We start from the raw sequence: 19,555 nt of genomic DNA on the forward strand, positions 1-19,555 counted from the left end.
GACTACTCTGTTTCTACAAGTTCCTTTTGATGCATGCAGAATATATGGATTATGAACTTTAGTGAAAGAATTTTCTGTTGCTTCTCCACATGCTTTTCTACCATGCAGGAGAAAAACTGTCACAGAAAATTTGATTATTTTCATTTTAAAATGGAAATGAAAGGATATATTAAATAGAATTACAAAGCAATAATTATATTCGATATTATACTAAATTTTCAAATCCTATACTGAATATAACTTCAAAAAATAATAAATTCTACCAGCAACCTACCATTGAGCTACTACTTAAACTTCTACTGTGTAAGCATACATTTAATATCAATTACTAACCACCTTTAAATGTAGAGTTGAAAGAGCTGTTTTGAATGGTGCTGCCTGAGCATCTATGTTCAGTACTGTAGAACACAAATAACAGTGTGATGAGAGGTAAAACAAGAGAATGGGCACAACAAGCTTTATTACCAGAAGTCACCAGTGAGAAGAAACCGTAATGTGGAATATCACCTCTTTACTGACACTTAAGTCAGGTCTACCTGAGTATATGTTTAGATTATTGCTACTTCAAACTCAGTGAGGGTTTTAGAAGATATAGAAATACAATGGTGCCTTCTTGATATTGTTAATGATTCAGTGTCACAAATGTTGCTACTGTGATGCTAAAAAGGGACTTGTGATTGATCACATCTTTGGAGCATTCATTCTACATAAACTAAACACACTGACAACTAGCTGATCCTAAAGGGATGAAGAAACCCAAGGACAGATAAAACAGACTTGAAAAATAAGCTAAATAAGTTGGTTATATCTTAGAATTTATATCATAGGTTCAGACTAAGACACAATACACAACATAAGCGCAGACATAATTTTGGGGATACACACTGGAGATACAAAATCAGTTTTTCTCAAGATGAAGGGGAACGAGGTACTCTGTCTAGCCTTAGCCTTTTTAAAGCTGGCATATTCACCATCTGGTTTTGTGCATACCTAACACTCCATTTTCATTGTTTTTAATTTTAAATCTCATTGTGAAAATATTTCTCTGGGATGGAGTAAGTCACCTATCATCTCTTTGGGAAAGGAACTAAATTCTTACTTCTGGTTTAGAACATTCTATGCTGTTATCCAACTTGAACTGATCCACCAGTAATAATAAGGGAATTCTTGCTCCACAACCCAAGTCCCTAAGTTATAATTTCTGCCATTTCTTTAAAATGCTAGTTTGTGCCACTGTTCAAGGTAAAGAATAAGTAGAATATCTTGACAGAAAAACTCGAATAAATTTAAAGAACTAAGGTATGCACAGCTGTATGGCTTTTCTGCATCTTTCACTCTCACCTCTGTTCAGTCATTCTATATTAAACTTCTTTTCAAAATTTCAATTATTTTAAGGCTGAATATTTATTCCCATTCAAGTCTTCTAGTCAGATTGTAAGTAGTCAAAAGTAAAATGTTTACAAATATGACAAAGAAATGGTTAAACAAGGCTGCATTGCAGTAGCCATTAAACACAGGCATACCACTATCCCTTCCATTTCCAGCAACTCTGATGTCTGAGGGAAAACGAAAAACACAAGTCTATTGGAATCAGCCCGAGTAAAAATTTATCTGCCTCAAGAACAAAGAAATAAATAATTTGTAAAAAGAAAAGATAAATCATTATTGTAGAAAATAAAGTCCACACATCTTTTCCTTATAAAATTTAATTTTGTACATTAGCATTATGATGCTATAACTCATCATTCATTATTAAAAGGCGCAGCTGGGCACTTTAGCCCATGATCTCTCCTTTGTCTAGCTACATCAACATCACTCCAATGTTATTGTATTTTTTGACTATTTACATCATCAGTTTTACTCTAATTTGCTAACAATTGTGTATTAAAGAACAATTGTGAAAACCTAATGTTCTACCAAGAACATTTCCAACATACAGTATGCTTGACCAATGTTCTCGTTCAACATAATGAGAAAGAATGAGCATCTAAGGCTTTTAAGTATTGGCATTAGGTACAAAGATGCTAGCCAAATTCCAGATTACTTAGTTATATTTGCTTACTTGCATTCCCTCTCCACTTCAGATCAGACACGCTATTCTTCATTTTATACCTTAAAAATAGAATCAAACAGAATTGTTAGTGCACAGTAGATGTCCTATTTCTAAGCAAAAAAGTAGTTGTGTTTCAGTAGCAGCCAAAAGGATCCTAGTTATATTACAACTATTCCCTAGTAATTCTAGACAAAAGCTACAGACAAATGGTGCCCAATTCATGAGCATTTATTAAATGATGAAGATTAAACACTAAGTGACTAGACCTCACGAGTACTTCAAATAAACTCAAAATTTCTAACTGGATGGAAAAGCCTGGCTTCATTAACTTGATTTGTATCTTACAGAGAATCACTATACCAGAGAATAAATTCAACTATGCACAGCAAAAATGAACTATCTGAATTTTACTTGCTACTTAGCTGCCTGCTGTGTAGGAAAAATGAACAACTACAAGAAAACCATTCACATAATGTAAGTTGTAACCATATTATAAAATAGATGTTTGTGTGTGTGGATATGGATAATTATGGAGAATTACCAAAAACATCCTTTGCCAGTACATTCTCTATTTCCTATGGCAGAGAAATTATGGTTCTTAATTTGAAGATTCTACCTCAGCCATAGAATTAAAGCACCTTCTATCCTCTTGATCCCTTTTTTTTCCCATCCATAATGAAACCCACTTCTTGGCTAGCTATCTGTACCAGCTACTTTCTTTTACGAATCTTTACCCAGTTCCAATCTCTAATGCTCAATTTGTTTTAACCCTTGCTCACTGCCTTTCCCAACTACACCTAACGTCCCACTAAGGGCTAGCAGCCTGCATAATCTCTGCCTTCTTTGTGGAAGAAAAAAAAAAAAAAAAGCACAACTTAACATGGAGTTATAAAAGAAATTAAATTGGTAGTAAAAGGCAAATAAATTATTAAGAATTAAATGCTCAGAAATCAGTAACCAATTCAGTGGCATCACAGCAGCCTCAAAAATAAATAGGCCCTTAATTGCCCACTCCTGTATGTATTTGCTTAAAGCTGTATCTACGCATTAATCTCTAATTTTCTCATATCCTACCAGGTCCTTAAGACATATACTCATTATTCAGACAGGTTTTAATAAGCTTTCTACTTTCTTTTGTTTTGCTTTCATGAATTTTCAATCTGTCAGACAGTGTGGTTCTTTTCTTCTATCACTTATGCCTCAGATTTTACTGTTTTGATGCTTTATAACACAGTATTCCTTTCCTCTGGAAACAGTTGAGCAAAACTTCCTACCTTGAGGTCAAAGAACCTCTTTGAGATCTTTCAATGGAATTCAGTACTCTTCAAAAACAACAACAACAAAAATGCTTTACCAAGTCTGTAAGTCTTCTAACAAACAAAACAAAACAATATAAATATTTCACACATTACTCAATATTGTATACCACTATTTACTGTAGACAGTTCCTGACAAACATGCCACACTGGAGAGAATTTTCCCTTGAAGCTGAAAAATTTATCAGACCTCAGTTTAAAAACGGAAGTCCTATAACTGAAGTGACATGAAACATGTCTTTGGATGCAACTGGTGAGTTCAGTTTTGCACAACAGGCTAAATTATCTTTTTCTTCACTTGGTTACCAGTTAAGAAAATAAATCAAACATCAGCCAGACATAATACTGTTCCTCATATGGGAAGCATTTAACCATGTTTCCTCTTCATAATGTCAGAACATGTCTGCAGTTCTCTTGCCTTAATCTTGCCCAGTCATTTATTGACATTCAAGTTGAACCTACACACTGACAATTTACTTTGCAGTACAGAAAACAATGCACTCAGTTACAATATTTTCTTGAACACAGTGTACCTGGCATCTTTCAGACTGCATCATACATTCTCGTCTCTATTTGAACAAAGGTGACACACTTGATTAAAATACAAAGAGGTAACTTAACGAGTAACTGCAATTCTTTAATACACATTGTATGCAGCCACATTAGCATTGCCAGTGTTTATTTTACATGTACTTAAAAGGGGGAGTTGTGTTTGTTTTTTTTTACTGTACTTATACAGTACACTCACATTTTAGCTTTCTTCATGCAGAAAATAGAAAGAGCTAAATATGCAAGAGAAACCTCAGTTTCTCTCCAGAGACAGAAGTCCCCAACCCCAATACAGTGAAAGAGAGAGAATAAAGCTTGACACCAAATGTACATATAGACCGTATCTATTACTTATTAGTTTTTGGTGACACAGCTATTAGAAGCAAGATAGCACTTGAAACATCAGGTCAGCCTGCAACTCAGATGCACAATGCTCTTGTTTAAAAATAACAGAACAACCACAGCGCTGAAAGTAAAATGTAGAGAACACAACTCCAAAATACACAAAACAATGTACTTCACATAATGAATTGTAACAACGTGTTCATATAAAGCCTGGTTAAGGAATGGAACACCTTACCACAGATCACTGTCAATGCTAAACATTTACACAGATTCAAAACCAGTCTGCGTGTATTCATGGAAGTAATTAACTGTACAAGCTTATGTGGGTTCAGAAAAGTCCTTCAGCCACAGTCAGTGGGTGAGAATGTTGTGGAGGGAGTAACTACAGGTTTCAGGATATGATTTCCCCTAATCTCTTCCCCAGAATTTGTTATTGATTAATGTCAGCAACTGGACTAGGCAGACATCTGGTCTGAATTAGTATAACTGTTGCCTTGTGGCAACAAGGAAAACCAGGGTAGGAGTCAGGACAGGGTTCCAGAATTATGACTTCAAAATGGCAGTATGGGGAACGGAGTTCACTGATTTAGTAGCAAACAGCTGTGGTAACACGCTGTAGCACAAACTTCAAGATCACGGAAATTTCTAAACCTTTCTTTAGCGCTTGATCCTCTTCTGTCCTCAGTACAGACGCTTATGAGGATCCAGAGGTGACAGGAGGAAAGCATCTGTGCAGGACAAATATAGTCGAAACTAGGATTCAAAGAGGATGTGGTCATTTGATCACGCTAGAGGGAATAAATGACATGCAAAGTAAAATGAATAATCAAACCAGAGAAGGAAAAGTGGGAAAAAAAAACACTATCAGACATGCATGTTATTTAGCCTTTTTGCAACTTCCCAAGAGACATGGCAAGCAATAAAAAACAAAGTTACAAAAAATAGGAAATTAGCATGTTTATAAAAATTTTAGCGATGCAGCAACAAATTCCAGAGCAAAAATTGAAACTCCTGAAACCACACATTGTTTAATTACACAGTAAGTTAGGCTGATACTGTCATTCACAGCTTCAACCTAAATGCAATTTAAGAATTCCAAATGTCTCCATTTGCTTTTTTTTAATCTTCATTGTATTCAGAAGATCATTCCTCCTAACTCCCCCTTCAGAGTAGGATCTTCAACTTTTAAAAGTTCTTCAATTGTCATTTTGTGATAAAAGTCCAAGCTTTTGTTCATAATTTTAAAAACTGGATCCTTGTCCTTTTATTCCATATACATACTACTATTACATCCATGTGATTAAAAACTAACACTGACAACATCTGTAGGCTTGAATAACTAAGAGTGCGTGACATAATCTTCATATTTGCAGTTTCTTTTAGGAGGCCAGAAGGAATGAAAAGCAGCATACAGTCCCTGACACTTCATTTCTGTCTATGTTCAGCAGGTTCCTGTTTGAGGTCTTCTGCTCCTTTGGCCATTATAGATATAACCTACAAGCAATTCTCTCGCAAAGCAAGTCCATAAGAGGATGTATGAAGTTTAAAATAAATTTGTATGTATACATTTAAATAAACTTAAAATAAAATCACAGGTTTGTTGGTGAAAACAGCAGATGCATTCTACAGTCTAGTATTAGTGTCTTAAAGTTACATTATCCGATGTACAGTATGCCACAGGAAATCAATTTGTAATTTCCAAGTCAGTCCCATTGGCATTCTTAGCAGAGAATTAAGAAATTAAAAAAAAAAAAAACAACAAAAAACACACCTTATTAAAAAAAAAAAAAAAAAGAAAAAAGCAATTTCAGGAAAGGCAGAAGTAGGGAAAAAGTTACCTTACTTGTTGTCTGCAAGTATTTTCCTTTAAACACTCTGCAGACTCAGCTTTCACCATGCAGAATGCAGACATCTTTCCAAGTTCTTTAAATCAGGAAGACAATGAAGTAAAAAAATTGATTACTACAACATCCTATCACTACTCAGAATTCTGTTAGAAAGCTACATTAATTTATTAAGAGCTAAGACAGGTTTAGATGAAACAACAAACCACTATAGAATTTAATTATATGAAGGATTTCACGTTTCTCACAAATCTAGCTTATCTGAGTAGGATTTTATCATGTCCACCAGAGCAGATCAAACCAATGTTAATCCACTGCTTATGATAGATTTGAAAATATGTATCAGCTTTTCAAAGTCAGAGGCTATATGGAAAGTAGTTCTAAACTTAATATAAATGACTATTTACAGTAACATTTAAATATATTTAAATATATATATGTATTATATATATATATGTAATTACTTGAGCTGAGGAAAGAATTCCACAAAAAAACTAAAACAAATTTCTTCTTTGTTCTTTGACATATCAAAGACACACCCACATGGTAGATACTCTCACTAAGAACGTTATATTAGAAAAAAAAAAAAAATCAAGGTTTCTACTTCCTCTGAAGTGTGGGTATTTTTATAGTTTACCACATGCACAAAACTTTGTAACTTCAAAAGGATACAAAATTTGCCCTGAATGTACTTCCCCTCTCTTGAAGTTTGTTACTTTATTCATTCATGCCACTAATTTTACAATCTTAAGACATAAACTGCTCAGTTATACCTTTCTTCTAAGAAAACTCAGTAATTTATTTTGATTAAAAGCACACCTTCTGTAAAAGCATAGAGATTAAATGAAAGACTTCTAAAGGTACAGAATCTATAGTATTCAAAGTCATGTCAAGTCATTGTCACTTTTGAAAAATGTTTAATTTGTTGTCTGCCCATCATTAACCACTAGATCCTCCTGCTCTTCTCTAGATTAAGTCATCCTTTAGGATTCAGTGAAAGACACTTGAAGACTTCAATCTACTTTAGATATTCCTGGAAAGAAAGGATTTAAATTCCTATGGGGTACAATGCTTTTTCCAGACGTAGATCTCTTCTCTATTTCCACATTTTTGCAGCACGCTGTTTAAAACGAGGGCACCAAAACTCCTCAAAGTATTTATTTCAACGTGATACTAAACCAAAGACGACTCAGTAAAAAGGAGAAGTAATGCAATAAGAGCCGATGGTTTCAGAGCAATCCTGAAACGCCCCAAACTGGCGGCGCTCAGAGCCCCGCGAGCAGCTGCACTGGCACTCGGATGCCTCACTCAGACTCCTTACACAAGGAGCACTGTTGAAAAACAGCCTTGCAAACGTGTAGCACTGCCAGTTTGAAGCGTGTGCTTTATTTATTTATTTTTTTATTTTTTTGTTATTTCCCCCTCAGCAGCGTTTTCACTTTTCGCGCTCCCTCCCTCCCTCCCTCCCCCCCCCCTTCCCCACCCAGCCAACGCGACCATCGGTGCGGTTTGGCGTTCTCCACCGCGAACAATTTATGCCGGGCTCGTTCTCCCCCTCCTGACAGGGCGCTTTCTCAGCCCGAGTCCCCCCTCCGCAAAGCGCCAACACGGCAGGCAGCGCAGCCACCGGCGGCCGAGGCGGAGCTGGGGATGGGGGGGGGGGGGGGGGGAGCAGCGACACTTTATTAAACACCAGCGGGGAGGACAGGAGGGCAGAGGGGCGCCCAGCAGGACCGCAGCCCCCTGCAGCTGGAGCAGCCCCCCCCCGCCTCAGACCCACGGGGCTCCCCTCAGCCCGCTCCCGCCCAACGAGGCGTTAACGGCCGGCCAACGGCCGTGCGCGCGCGCGCGCCGCCGGCGGCGGGGGCGGGCACGCGCATTCCCCCCCCCCCTTCTACTCTCCTCTCCTCCTCCCCCCCCCCCCCCCCCGCGGCGCGCTCACCTTCCTCCTCGCCTCCCCGCCCCGGCCACACCCGCCCCACCTGCGGCGCATGCGCGGCCCTCGGCGGGGCAAGAGAGAGAGCGGGCGGGGTGAGGGGGGGGGGGGCTGTCGCCCCTTCCCTCCGCGCATGCGCCGGGCTCGGGTCGCCGTGGCAACGGGACGCGGTGCCAGGCAGGGCGGGGGCGGCGGCGCTGATGGCGGGGGTGCTGTGCGGGTGGCTCAACGGGGAGGTGCGGCTCTCCCGCAGCCTCGGTGAGTGCAGCCGGGCCATAAAGCCTGCGGCCGGGGAGGGGAGCCCCCGGGACGAGTCCCGCTGCTGTGCCCCGGAGCCCGGCGGTTTGATGAGGAGAGCCCTCAGGAGGGGGGCATGGCCTTCGGGTGGGTGGGGGGGGTGCCAGGCGACACAGACCCTCAGGAGGTGTGAGGAGAGGGTGGATATATATACATATATACACACACACACATATATATATATATACATACATGTACATAAATATGTTTATCTGTGTCTCCAGGGGACACAGTTCCTTTAATCACTGCCCCGTTTTGGGATGCTGGCTTTGGAGAAGCAGCTGTTCCACAAGAGCCCACAACTCTCCGTGGAAGCGCAGCTCTAAAAACTCTGTGTTTAACACTTTCCAGCAGAAAACTTCACGGTTATCCTTTATCGCCGCTGTCCCAATGACCGCCGCGACAAAGTTTGCAGAAAGCTTAGCGATCGTTGTTCGTAGCTGTAGCCATTGTCTGGGTGACAACCACGACAAAGTTTTAATTTTCGGCACCGAAAAGGAGAATTAATTGATTGTGTGAAGCTGATGTTGCAAAATAACCGCACTGAAAGAAAACCTATTACTGGCTTAAAAAGGCAGCTCCTAAAATTCTTTTGAAATATTTAATAAGGCTTGTACTTGATTTTGTCATAAAAACAATAGTGAGTAATATTAAAATTAAAGTATGAATTATTTTAATTATGTTATTCTTTCTGGGAAAAATAAACAACTTAGTTCCAGGATCGTTTGCTGAAGAATTTTCTAATGGCTACCTCTTTGGAGAACTTCTACACAAATATGGCCTTCAAGATGACTTTAATAAATTTTCACAGAGCAGGTCAGTACATACGGATAACATGTCTGTTGCAGGAATCAGACAAAATATTTATTTTTCAGTTGGAATTTGCTAGTGCAGAGGGGAGAAGACGTGGAATTTACCAAAATTTAATGCAACTATCAGTGTAAGTCAAAAACTACTTCTATTTGATGCGCAGCCAAGCTTCCTATTTCCAAAGTTGATCATACTACTTTACAAACATTACACATTTTGATTGTAACTATGGTAGCAACAGGTTAGATCAAAGGTTCTAGAAGTCATAGAATCATAGAAGTCCTTCAGAATGTCTTTAATGCTGGAGATTCTGACATTGTCCCCATAAGTTGAATGAAGACTGGGATACTCAAGTTTTTTTCCTATTCAAGTCCTACCAACTTGTAGGAGAGGAGCTTGAGTGCAGCTAATAGGCAGACAGCAGTTTCTGGTTTCTCTTTCTCAAAATTCTAGATCATTTGGGAACATTTCAGAATACTGAAGCACTCCTGGGGGCTCTTGGGAGAACATTAGGGTACCCACTGATAGCTTAAGGAGGCTTTTACTTCTACAAGCACTAGCAACATCTAAAAAGCTCTATCAACTACCAAGCTGTAGGGTAGATAGGGTACAACTATAAGGTAAAAGGATACTCCAAGCTTTTGTTCCCAGATGACTTCTCATTAGGGAAGATCAAGCACCCTTTCAACAGATGCAAGGAGAGGTTAGAAACTCTGCTGAGACAGTGAATGCATTCTCAGCAGATGTGGTGATGCACAATAGGGTGTGATCTGGAGAAACAAGTTGATATCTGCTGGAAAGGACAGACACAAGCAATCCATTAGGATACTGGAGTGCATTGATGATAACTTTCTGAGACAGGTGGTTGAGGGGCTGAAGAAGGGACATGTTCTGCTAGACCTAATACGTACAAACAAGGGAGGTCAGGGGCAGCACTGACTGCAGTGACCATGAGATGGTGACCTCAGGATTCTGAGAGGAGGGAACAAGCTGAAAACAGTATCACAACTATAGGTTTCAGGAGAGAAGCTTGTTAAGGGACCTGCTTGGAAGAATCCTATACAAATCAGTCCTGGAGAGTAGAAGTGTCCAGGACAAGTGGCTGAATTTTTATTCAAAGGTCACCACCTTCAAGTATGAGAATAGTCCATCTCATTGTGAAGAAAATCAATGAAGGCAGCAGGAGGCATGAATGGATGAACAAGGATCTCTTGACTAAACTGAACCACAAAAAGAAAGCATACATGTACAAGATGTGGAAGCAGTGTTGGGTGGACAAGGACTTGACAAACAGTCTCTGAGTGTGCATGGGAGGCTTTAGGGAAGCCAAATCCCATCTGGAGTTAAAACTGGTGAAGGGCATGAAGGGCAAACAAAAGGATTTTTACGGGTATTTCCACAGCAAAATGGAGACTAGGGAAAACATTACTGCTGAATGGGGCACAGGATCTAGTGGGGAAAAAAAAAAAAAAAAAAAAAGAAAAAAGTTTGAGGTACTTAATGTCTTCTCTCTCTGTCTCTGCTGGTAAAACTTGCCTTCAGGAATCCCAGTCCTTTAAGACTAGCAGGAAGACTTCTGGTGGAAGAGGATTGGCTTAAGGAACATTAAAAATGGTATAAATACACAAGTCTGTGGGATGCATCCACAAATGCTGAGGGACCTGGCTGATGTCACTGCTAGGTCACTCTCAATTGTCTTTGAAAGGTGATGGTGACTGGGGGAGATTTCTTAGGACTGGAAATGTCACTCCTCTCTTCAAGGAAAGCAAGGAGGAATTGGTCAAGAACAAGAACTGAGGCCTTGCCTCAGTTCCTGAAAACTGATGGAACTAATGAGTATGGGAACATTTTCCAAGCATATTAAGGACAAGAAGATGACTGGGAGTTATCACTGTGGCTTTATGAAGGGGAAATCATGCATAACTAACCTGATAACAGCCTTCTGCAATGAGGTGATGGGCTCAGTGGAAGAGGGAAGATCAATATGTGCTGCTTATTTTGACTTTTGACATCCTCCAACAAAGTTTGAATTTTGAGTTATTGATCGTGAGGAATATGGGCCTGGCAAAGAGCAAAGTCAGTACCCTGAACTTCCAAAGAACAGAATTCCAGCCATGTAAATACCTAGTGGATGGGATCACTTGGGACACTGCTCCTTGGGACAAAGAAGCAGAATGGAGCTAGCCACTCTTTAAGGATGTTTTCCTTACAGCACAAGAACTCTCTATTCCCCATGTAGGAAAGCAATCAGGGAAGGCAGGATGGAATGGCTGAGCAAGGACTTGCTGGTCAGGCTGAGGTGCAAGAAAGAAATGCACAGGCAGTGGAAGCAGAGACATGAAGCATGGGAAGAGTACAGGGTTGCTGTCTGGGTGTGCAGGGGTGGGATCAGGAAAACCAAGGCACAGATGGAACTGAGCTTGGCAAGGGATGCAAAGAACAACACGAAGGGATTCTGTAGGTACATGGGCCAGAAAAGAAAGGCTAAGGAGAGTGTGTCCCCTCTGAGGGATGAGAAGGAAGAATTGTTAATGACAGACCTGGAGAAGGCTGAGGTGCTCAACTTCTTTACCTTAGTCTTCACAGCCAGTCAGGCTTCCCATGTCTCTCATTCCCCTGAACCTGTACGTGAGGGTGGGGGAGCAAAGTCCTTCCCAGCTTAAGTGAAGAGCAGGTTTCAGATGACCTGATGAAACTGAACAGGTACGAGTCTATGGGCCCTGCTGAGAAGCATCTCAGGGTTCTGAGGGCACTGGCTGATGGAGTTGCCAAGCCTCTCTCCATCATATTTGAAAAGTCCTGGCAGGTGAAGTCACTGGTGCAGTGTAAAGGCACATGCAGGACAAGGAGGTGATCCGAGACAGCCAGCATGGTTTCACCAAGGGCAAGTCATGCCTGACCAATCTGGTGGCCTTCTATGGCAGGGTGGCTGCATCAATTGTTTGATGTCATCTACCTAGACTTCTTTAAGGCCTTTAACATGGCCCAACGTGACATCCTGATCTCCAAATTGAAGAGAGATGGATTTGAAGGGTGAACCATTCTGTGGATAAGGAATTGGCTTGATGGCCACATACAGAGAGTGGTGGTCAATGTCTCTATGTCCAGGCAGAGGCCAGTGATGAGTGGTGTCCCTCAGGGACACCAAGATGGGTGCTGTTTAGTATCTTTAACAGATATTAAAGATAAAATTATCTTTATCTTTTATCTTGTCTTGGGACCGATGCTGTTTTAATATCTTTATCAACAACATAGACGGTGGGATTGAGTGCACCCTCAGCAAGCTTGCGGATGACACCAAGCTGAGAGGTACAGTCAGTGCAACAGAAGGAAGGGTGCCATCCAAAGGGACCTGGACAAACTTGAGAAGTGGGCACATGTAAAACTAATGAGGTTCAGGTCAAAGAATGAGGTGCTGCACCTGGGTTGGGGCAAGCACAGACATGAGGACAGAGAAAAACTGACTGGGAGAAAAACTCAGTGAGAGCAGCCCTGCTGCTCTTGGGGGCTGTGGTGGACAAAAAGCTCGACACGAGCCAGCAGTGTGTGCCTGCAGCTCAGAAGGCCAACTGCGTCCTGGGCTGCAGCAACAGAGGGGTGGGCAGCAGGTGGAGGGAGGGGATTGTGCCCCTCTGCTCTGCCCTTGTGAGGCCCCACCTGGGGGCATCCAGGGCTGGGGCCCCCAGCACAAGAGGGACGTGGGGCTGTTAGAGCGGGTCCAGAGGAGGGCCATGAAGACGATTAGATGGCTGGAGCTGCTCTCCAGTGAAGAAGGGCTGAGAGAGCTGGGCGTGTTCAGCCTGGAGAAGAGAAAGCTCTGGGGAGACCTCGTTGCAGCTTTTCAGTACTTAAATGGTGCTTATAAAAAGATGGAGTGTGAATTTTTACTTGGGTAGATAATGACAGGACAAGGTGGAATGGTTTTAATCTGAAGGAGGGGAGATTTAGATTAGATGTTAGGAGGAAATTCTTCACTGTAGAAGTGTGGTGAGGCACTGGCACAGGCTGCCCAGAGAAGCTGTGGCTGCCTCATCCCTGGAGGTGTTCCAGACCAGGTTGGATTGGGCCCTGGGCAACCTGATCTAGTGCTAGTGGGTGGCATCCCTGCCTATGGCAGTGGGGTTGGAACTAGATGGTCTTTAATGTCCCTTGGACCCCTTCCAACTCATGCCATTCTATGATTCTATGATGAAACAGATGAGTTGTGGTCGAGGGAGGTGAAACGAATGAAGTATGGACTAGGGAAGTGGCCAGTGAGGTGGACTGAAAACTGGCTGAACTTCCAGGTTGTTACCAGAACCACAAAGTGCAGCTGAGAAGTAGTGATTAGTAGTGTACCCAGGGGTCAATTCTGAGACCCAAACTGTTTAACATCTTTATTATCAACTTGCATGATGAGATAGAGTGTAACCTCAGTCAGTCTGCAGACCACAAAACTGGAAGGAGTGTTTGATAGAGCAGATGGTTGTGGTTGCCATTCAGAGGGACCTTGATGGGCTGGAGAAAAGGGCTGTCAACACTCTCATGAAGTTCAGCAAAGGGAAATGCAAAGTGCTGTATCTGGGAAGGAAAGTTCCATGCATCAGTTTAAACTGGTGGCCAACTGTCTTGAAACCAGTCGTGCAGAAAAGAGGCCTTGGAGGGCAACAAGCTGACTGTGAGTCAGCTATGTACACTTACTGCGAAGAAGGCTATTTAGCATCCTGGATTATGTCAAGAAGAATTTTGCCATCAGTTTGAAGACAAAGATCGCCATATGAGGAAGAACTTCTTTACTGTGAGGGTGACAAAACACTAGAGCATACTGCCAAGAGATATTGTGGAGTCTCCTTTGGAGATATTCAAAACATGCCCGGATTGATCCTGTGTAACATGCTCTAGGTGACCCTGCAGAGGGGTTCGACTAGATCTCTGGAGGTCTCTTCCAACCTCAACCATTCTCTTCTTCTGTGAAGGAGGCTCTACTCAGCCCTGGTGAGACCTTATCTGAAATGCTGTGTCCAGTTTGGGGTTCCCAAGTACAAGAATGACCTGGATATATTGGAGGAGGTCAAGGAAAATGCCATAACAATTATTAAGGTCCTGAAATAACCAACATGAGAGGAAGGAAGGTTGTATTCTTCACCATGATATTCCATGACTTCATCAGGATATTTTGATACTTTCTGCCTTCTCTTCCTTTTACATTTGCTAGTGACATAGATCCTTTAACAGCTATTAACTGATACAATAATACAATAACTGAACTGATACAATATTTCCTCAGTTCCAAGATACTCCTCCTGCACATTAAAGGCAATTATTTCTGTGTAATAGTCATTATATAGTCCTGGAATCTTGGAAGAACCCATGCTTGACAAATCTTACTAGTTATCTATAAAGTAATACTTTTAATTTTTGAGAGTACTATATAATTCAAGGGTCATTTGGTAAACTGTCATCACTCTGATATGTTTTAGTACAGACCAAGGGAAGATCGTAACTACTGGTGTGGCAGTGGAGGAAGTATGGGCAACTGTAATCTAGAGAGTAATAACTGAAAAGAATGGGTGGTCATTTTGATGACCTTCTCAAGCTTAACTATATTAGTTATTAGTTATAACTAATTAGTTATTGCTTAACTATATTAGCTGCTTGTGTTGTGCAGTTCTTTATATAGAACATAGGCATATATATAGTCATAAGAGGAAGAGAATAATAATTGAGAAAGTGGTACTACCTTTTTGAAAGAAACACTGCTGGAAAACATCTTCTAGTTAGTCTGTCCGTATTTGAAAAATTAAATACTATAGTTTTGTCTTATGTCTGAAAATGATCTTGAGATAAGGTTTAGAACATCTTTGTATTATCAAGCATGTTTAAGAATTTCCATCTGATCTGTTTACACAATAAAAAATTAAGAGGTCATGTCACCAGTTTTTCAATGCATCCAAGATTTCTGACAGTGCGTGTCACCTTAATCTTGAATCAATTGCAGAAAGATTTTCAATAGCTGTAAGCTAAATTTATATATAATTGTATAAGAAATAAGGCATGGATTGTTATAGTGAGATTGATTAACTCCAGGACTGTTTCATTTAGGAGTATTGTGAATTCTGAGAGACCAGGAGGTCTTCAAGTTAAAATTCAACATTTTTGTAGAATTATGGTGTTGCTCTACTGACCTCAAAACCTTTTTGGTTCATGTAAATGAACTGTTACGAAGTTAAGTGATAGAGCAGCATAGAAATGTTCTGACTCAGCCAGTAGTTACGGATTCGCTGAACGAAATCTGATAGCATGTTAATTGTGAGATATTGATAATTTCTATTTCTTCTTTTTGGCCTATCTACTGATCTCAAGCGTTTCCACAGGAGAATCTATACATCAAGAAAAATAATTTATCTGGAATCCACCATTTCTTTTTTGAATGTAAATTTTGCTTACTGGGACCACAGTCTTTATTTTTCAACACTACACCAAGCCATGTGTCTATTTCTTTTTATTGAGGAAAAAAAGTGACAAGGTGTGAGGGTTAATAGATTACATAGGTTTTTTTTTGTTCGTTTGTTTGTTTTGTTTTTAATTTCCTGTATTTTGGCTGGTTAGAGCTCACATGGATTGATACAGTTTAATAAACTTCATCCTAGTTCCTTTTACCTTTTGTGGATGGTATACTTTTAGCTGCAATTTGGAGTAAGCTTTTGCTGTCAGTTGTACTTCTTGTGTGCATGTATCAAGATTTATATAACCCAATGTGTCTTCTATTTTTCCCCCAAAGTTATTCCTAGTAGACCAATCTATTAGCATGTACTACAGGATAAAATTGAAAACAAAGTGTGTATCACATCACTCTAAGAAAGTCCACTGTGTTTTTTTTCCCCCTCCTATCTTGATATGAGATAAATGTGATGACGATGCTTATTGCAGCAAGTTGGAATTGAAAGTACATTTATGTTTTGTTTTTTTCTTTGTTTTTAATCACATAGGGTTGCAAGTGCAAAACTTAACAATTTTTCTCTCCTGGAACCCACGCTTCACCTCCTTGGTGTACAGTTTAATGAGAATGTGGCCCAAGACATCATGACAGGGCAGCATGGGGCTGCAACAAAGCTTTTGTATGAATTGTACATTGCTTTAGAAAAAAAGAGAAAAACAAAGCTCACTGCAGTAGCCATGGAAGCAATGAGACCTACAGCACCTGCAAAGCTCAAGTCTATCGGAAGTGTTTTGTATCAAGAGGTAGCTAACTATACCAATTTTGTATAAATGTATAGGAAAATAAGGTAGCTTATTTACATGTATCTCTCATGCATATTTCATGCTTTCCCTCCCTGCTTTTTAGATTTCTTGTTCAAAACCAGTATGCTTCTATGGAAAAGATGAAATCCTTTGCCATGTCCTATACATAGACACTGGGATTGCCTGGTTAATCTGTGATTCATGAGGATAATGACCATCTGTGTTCCTTTTCGTTCTTTTGTTTTGTGTTCCTTTGTTTTGGCTTATTCCGTCTTACCTGCTCTCCTGCCTTAAAATATGTATAACAACAAAGACTAGAAGTTGTTCAGTGGCTGCTGTCATACTTATTTGATCAGTACAGATTGCAGACAGCTTTGGAGTCGAGGTATGAAATTAGGTATAAATGTTTCCTGAAGGGGAAATTAGTTTGTGTTGGTTGTCCATGGTGATTTGATTCCTTCTGTTACATGTCTCCCCATATATTTATACTAGACTCCAGCTGGCCAAGTAACTGTATGCTGAATAATGCAAAGAGGAAAATAAAAAGGCAAAGAGAGTATCTAAGAGGAAGGCATTATTTGTGTAGTACATTCTGTTAAGGACATTCTTCTCATCTTCAACAGTAATGTTCAGCATGTGCAGACCATAATTTGTTACCAGGATGAGCAATCTTTAAGAAGCTATTCATCACGAATCAAATTCAGCTCGGTGAAACTTCACATTTTTTCTACCACACATCCTAACAAAACATAAAGTGTACCAACAAATGTAGAGATAGCACCAAACAGCCACGACATCCCTTCACATATATGAATAGCTTAAAGAAGATAAAGCAACTGAGATTGCTCCTGTGAATAGATACATTCATCATAAAATCGTTAAGGTTGGAAGGGAGGTCTGGAGGTCACATAATCCAGCCACCCTACTCCTCTAACCAGAGTTAACTGTGTCAGGGTGCTCAGGACCTTGTCCAGTTGGTTCTTGAATGTCTTCAAAGATGGAGACTTCATAAAATATCTGGGCAAATTATTGAGCAACATTTCCATGAAAAAAAAAAATTCTTATGTTTAAGTTGAATGTCTTAGATTTCTATTTGGCATTGTTCAAGTTCAATTCTGCAAGTTCTTTTCAATAGAGCTGGTCCTTTATTTAAAACAAACAAACAAACAAACAAAAAAAACCACAACTCCACCATGTTTAGATACTGTTCTGTGGATATTAACACCAGAAAACATAGTTTTAAATAACTATCGTAAAATTGTCACATTTAAGTACAATTTCTCTTACTGTTTCTGACTTGACTATCTTGAAATGTAATTTCAGCGTTTGAAATCTTTAACACCACGTCAGGCAGATTTGCAGCTACAGCAGGTTTCAGAGCATTTTGAAATGAAGTCTAAAGCAATGGAAGATAAAATAGCTCGTATACATATTTCAGAACAACAGAAAGTTCAGAAGCTTCGAGAGGAACAAAGAGCCCAAGACATTGAAAAGGTGACTACATTTAATAGAGACTTCTGAAGAAGTATTTTCTTAAGATCACATACATAGTTTTGCTGCCCCATCATGTTTACAGAAAAGCAAAGAAAGAGGGCGCTCTTAGAAAGCATTGAGGTGGAGATACAAAGCCAATACAGTCTTGTAAGACCATTAAAAAACATTAATATTTCAAAATGACATCATGTTAAGAGTACTTGTATTTGCATGTTTTTATGCAAGAAAAATCTTAAGAAATTTGAAGATAAAGTGTCAATTTCACAACTCTAAGTGTTTAAAGTGTTCTTATAAAGGAGGTTTGTGAAAGTTTTCATTTTAAAGAAAAAGTTGGAGCATTGTTCAGAAGCAGGATAAAGATATAAGGAAGCGGACCTACATGTATAGTGGATATGGCCTCAGTGCGTCTTTTAGCTCTGTGTAGATGTTTTCATTAAATCAAAAAGATGAACTATTTTTTTTCAGCATACGGGAACACTCTTCCAAAGTACAGGCTGTAGTTTATATAGAAGAATTGGCAGTCAAGGAATTCCTAGTCAAGGAATATTAAGCCACAATGAATTAGAAATTGACTAATTGGAGATGAGTTTTGTATGGCTAGAATCAAAGAACAAAAGAATGTCCCGTGTTGGAAGGGATGTACATGGGTCATTGAGTCCAACTCCTGGCTCCACATAGAACCACCCAAAAATCAACCCATTTGTCTGAGAGCGTTGTCCAAACACTTCTGGAACTCTGGTAGGCTTTGGGCTGTGACCACTGCCCTGAGGAGCCTGTCCCAGTGCCCGGCCACCCTCTCAGTCAAGAACCTTTTCCTAATAATCAGTTTGAACATCCCCTGTCCCAGCTCCATGCTGTTCCCTCGGGTCCTGTCACTGTCCCCAGAGAGCAGAGCTCAGCACCTGCCCCTCCGCTCCCTTCGCGAGGGAGCTGCAGGCCACCATGAAGCCTCCCCTCAGCTTGCTCTCTTTGGGCCTCTGGCAAGGGACCTCAGCTGCTCTTCACATGTCTTCCCCTCCACACCCTTCACCATCTCTGTAGTTCTCCTTTGAACACTCAAAATTTGTTTTATGTCCTTCTTATATTGTGTCACTCAAAGCTGTAGGTAGTACCTGAGGTGAGGCTGCAGCAGCACAGTGCAATACCTGATGCATCCCAGTGTACAGTTGTCCCTTTTGGCTGTCAGGGTTCACTGTTGACTCACTTTCAACTTTCTGTTGACCAAAACCCTTAGATCCCTTTCTGTGGAGCTGCTAATTAAAAGTGTCTTTCAGTGGTTATTTACATGTAGTTCTTCTGTTGCCACTGCAAGAACAAGAATGGAAATAAATGACTAAGTGACTCTTCAAGTATCTACAAAAGAAAATATGAACAATATCCCAAAGATTTTCAAGACTTTTTTTTAAAGAATTTTTTAAAATTCTATTTGATTTTATACACATTTATTTTTTAGATTTCTTTGAATCTTTGTAGAAAAATGTTTTTTTCCCACACAACTCTTCTTTTAACTGCATGTATCTGTAGTGCACTTTAATGGTGTCAATTTAATTTTTGCTAATGCTTAATCATCTGAGACTCAGTATTGAGTGGTAGCATTGCCTCACAGTATGTGTGTTTTTCAGTTTCTGTTCTGAATTCTAACTAGAAACAGGTGCTAGACTAGAGCTAACATTTAATACAACCCTTTAAA

General features: G+C 40.1%; 1 protein-coding gene across 1 annotated transcript in view; it reads left to right on the plus strand.

Annotated features, from left to right (window-relative positions):
• Nucleotides 1–8,243: 8,243 nt before the first annotated feature.
• The window catches only part of SPEF2 (sperm flagellar 2), a gene marked incomplete at both ends in the record, with an annotated part of 65,548 nt that continues 54,236 nt past the window's right edge, over nt 8,244–19,555 (plus strand). Inside the window, 4 exons of the mRNA XM_084304765.1 lie at nt 8,244–8,301; nt 9,054–9,156; nt 16,119–16,371; nt 17,695–17,865. Of these exons, the coding sequence (XP_084160891.1) occupies nt 8,244–8,301; nt 9,054–9,156; nt 16,119–16,371; nt 17,695–17,865 (585 nt within the window). The remainder of the gene's footprint in view (nt 8,302–9,053; nt 9,157–16,118; nt 16,372–17,694; nt 17,866–19,555) is intronic.

Source organism: Netta rufina (assembly GCF_964035555.1).
Source record: "Netta rufina genome assembly, chromosome: Z".
Taxonomy (NCBI): Eukaryota; Metazoa; Chordata; class Aves; order Anseriformes; family Anatidae; genus Netta; species Netta rufina.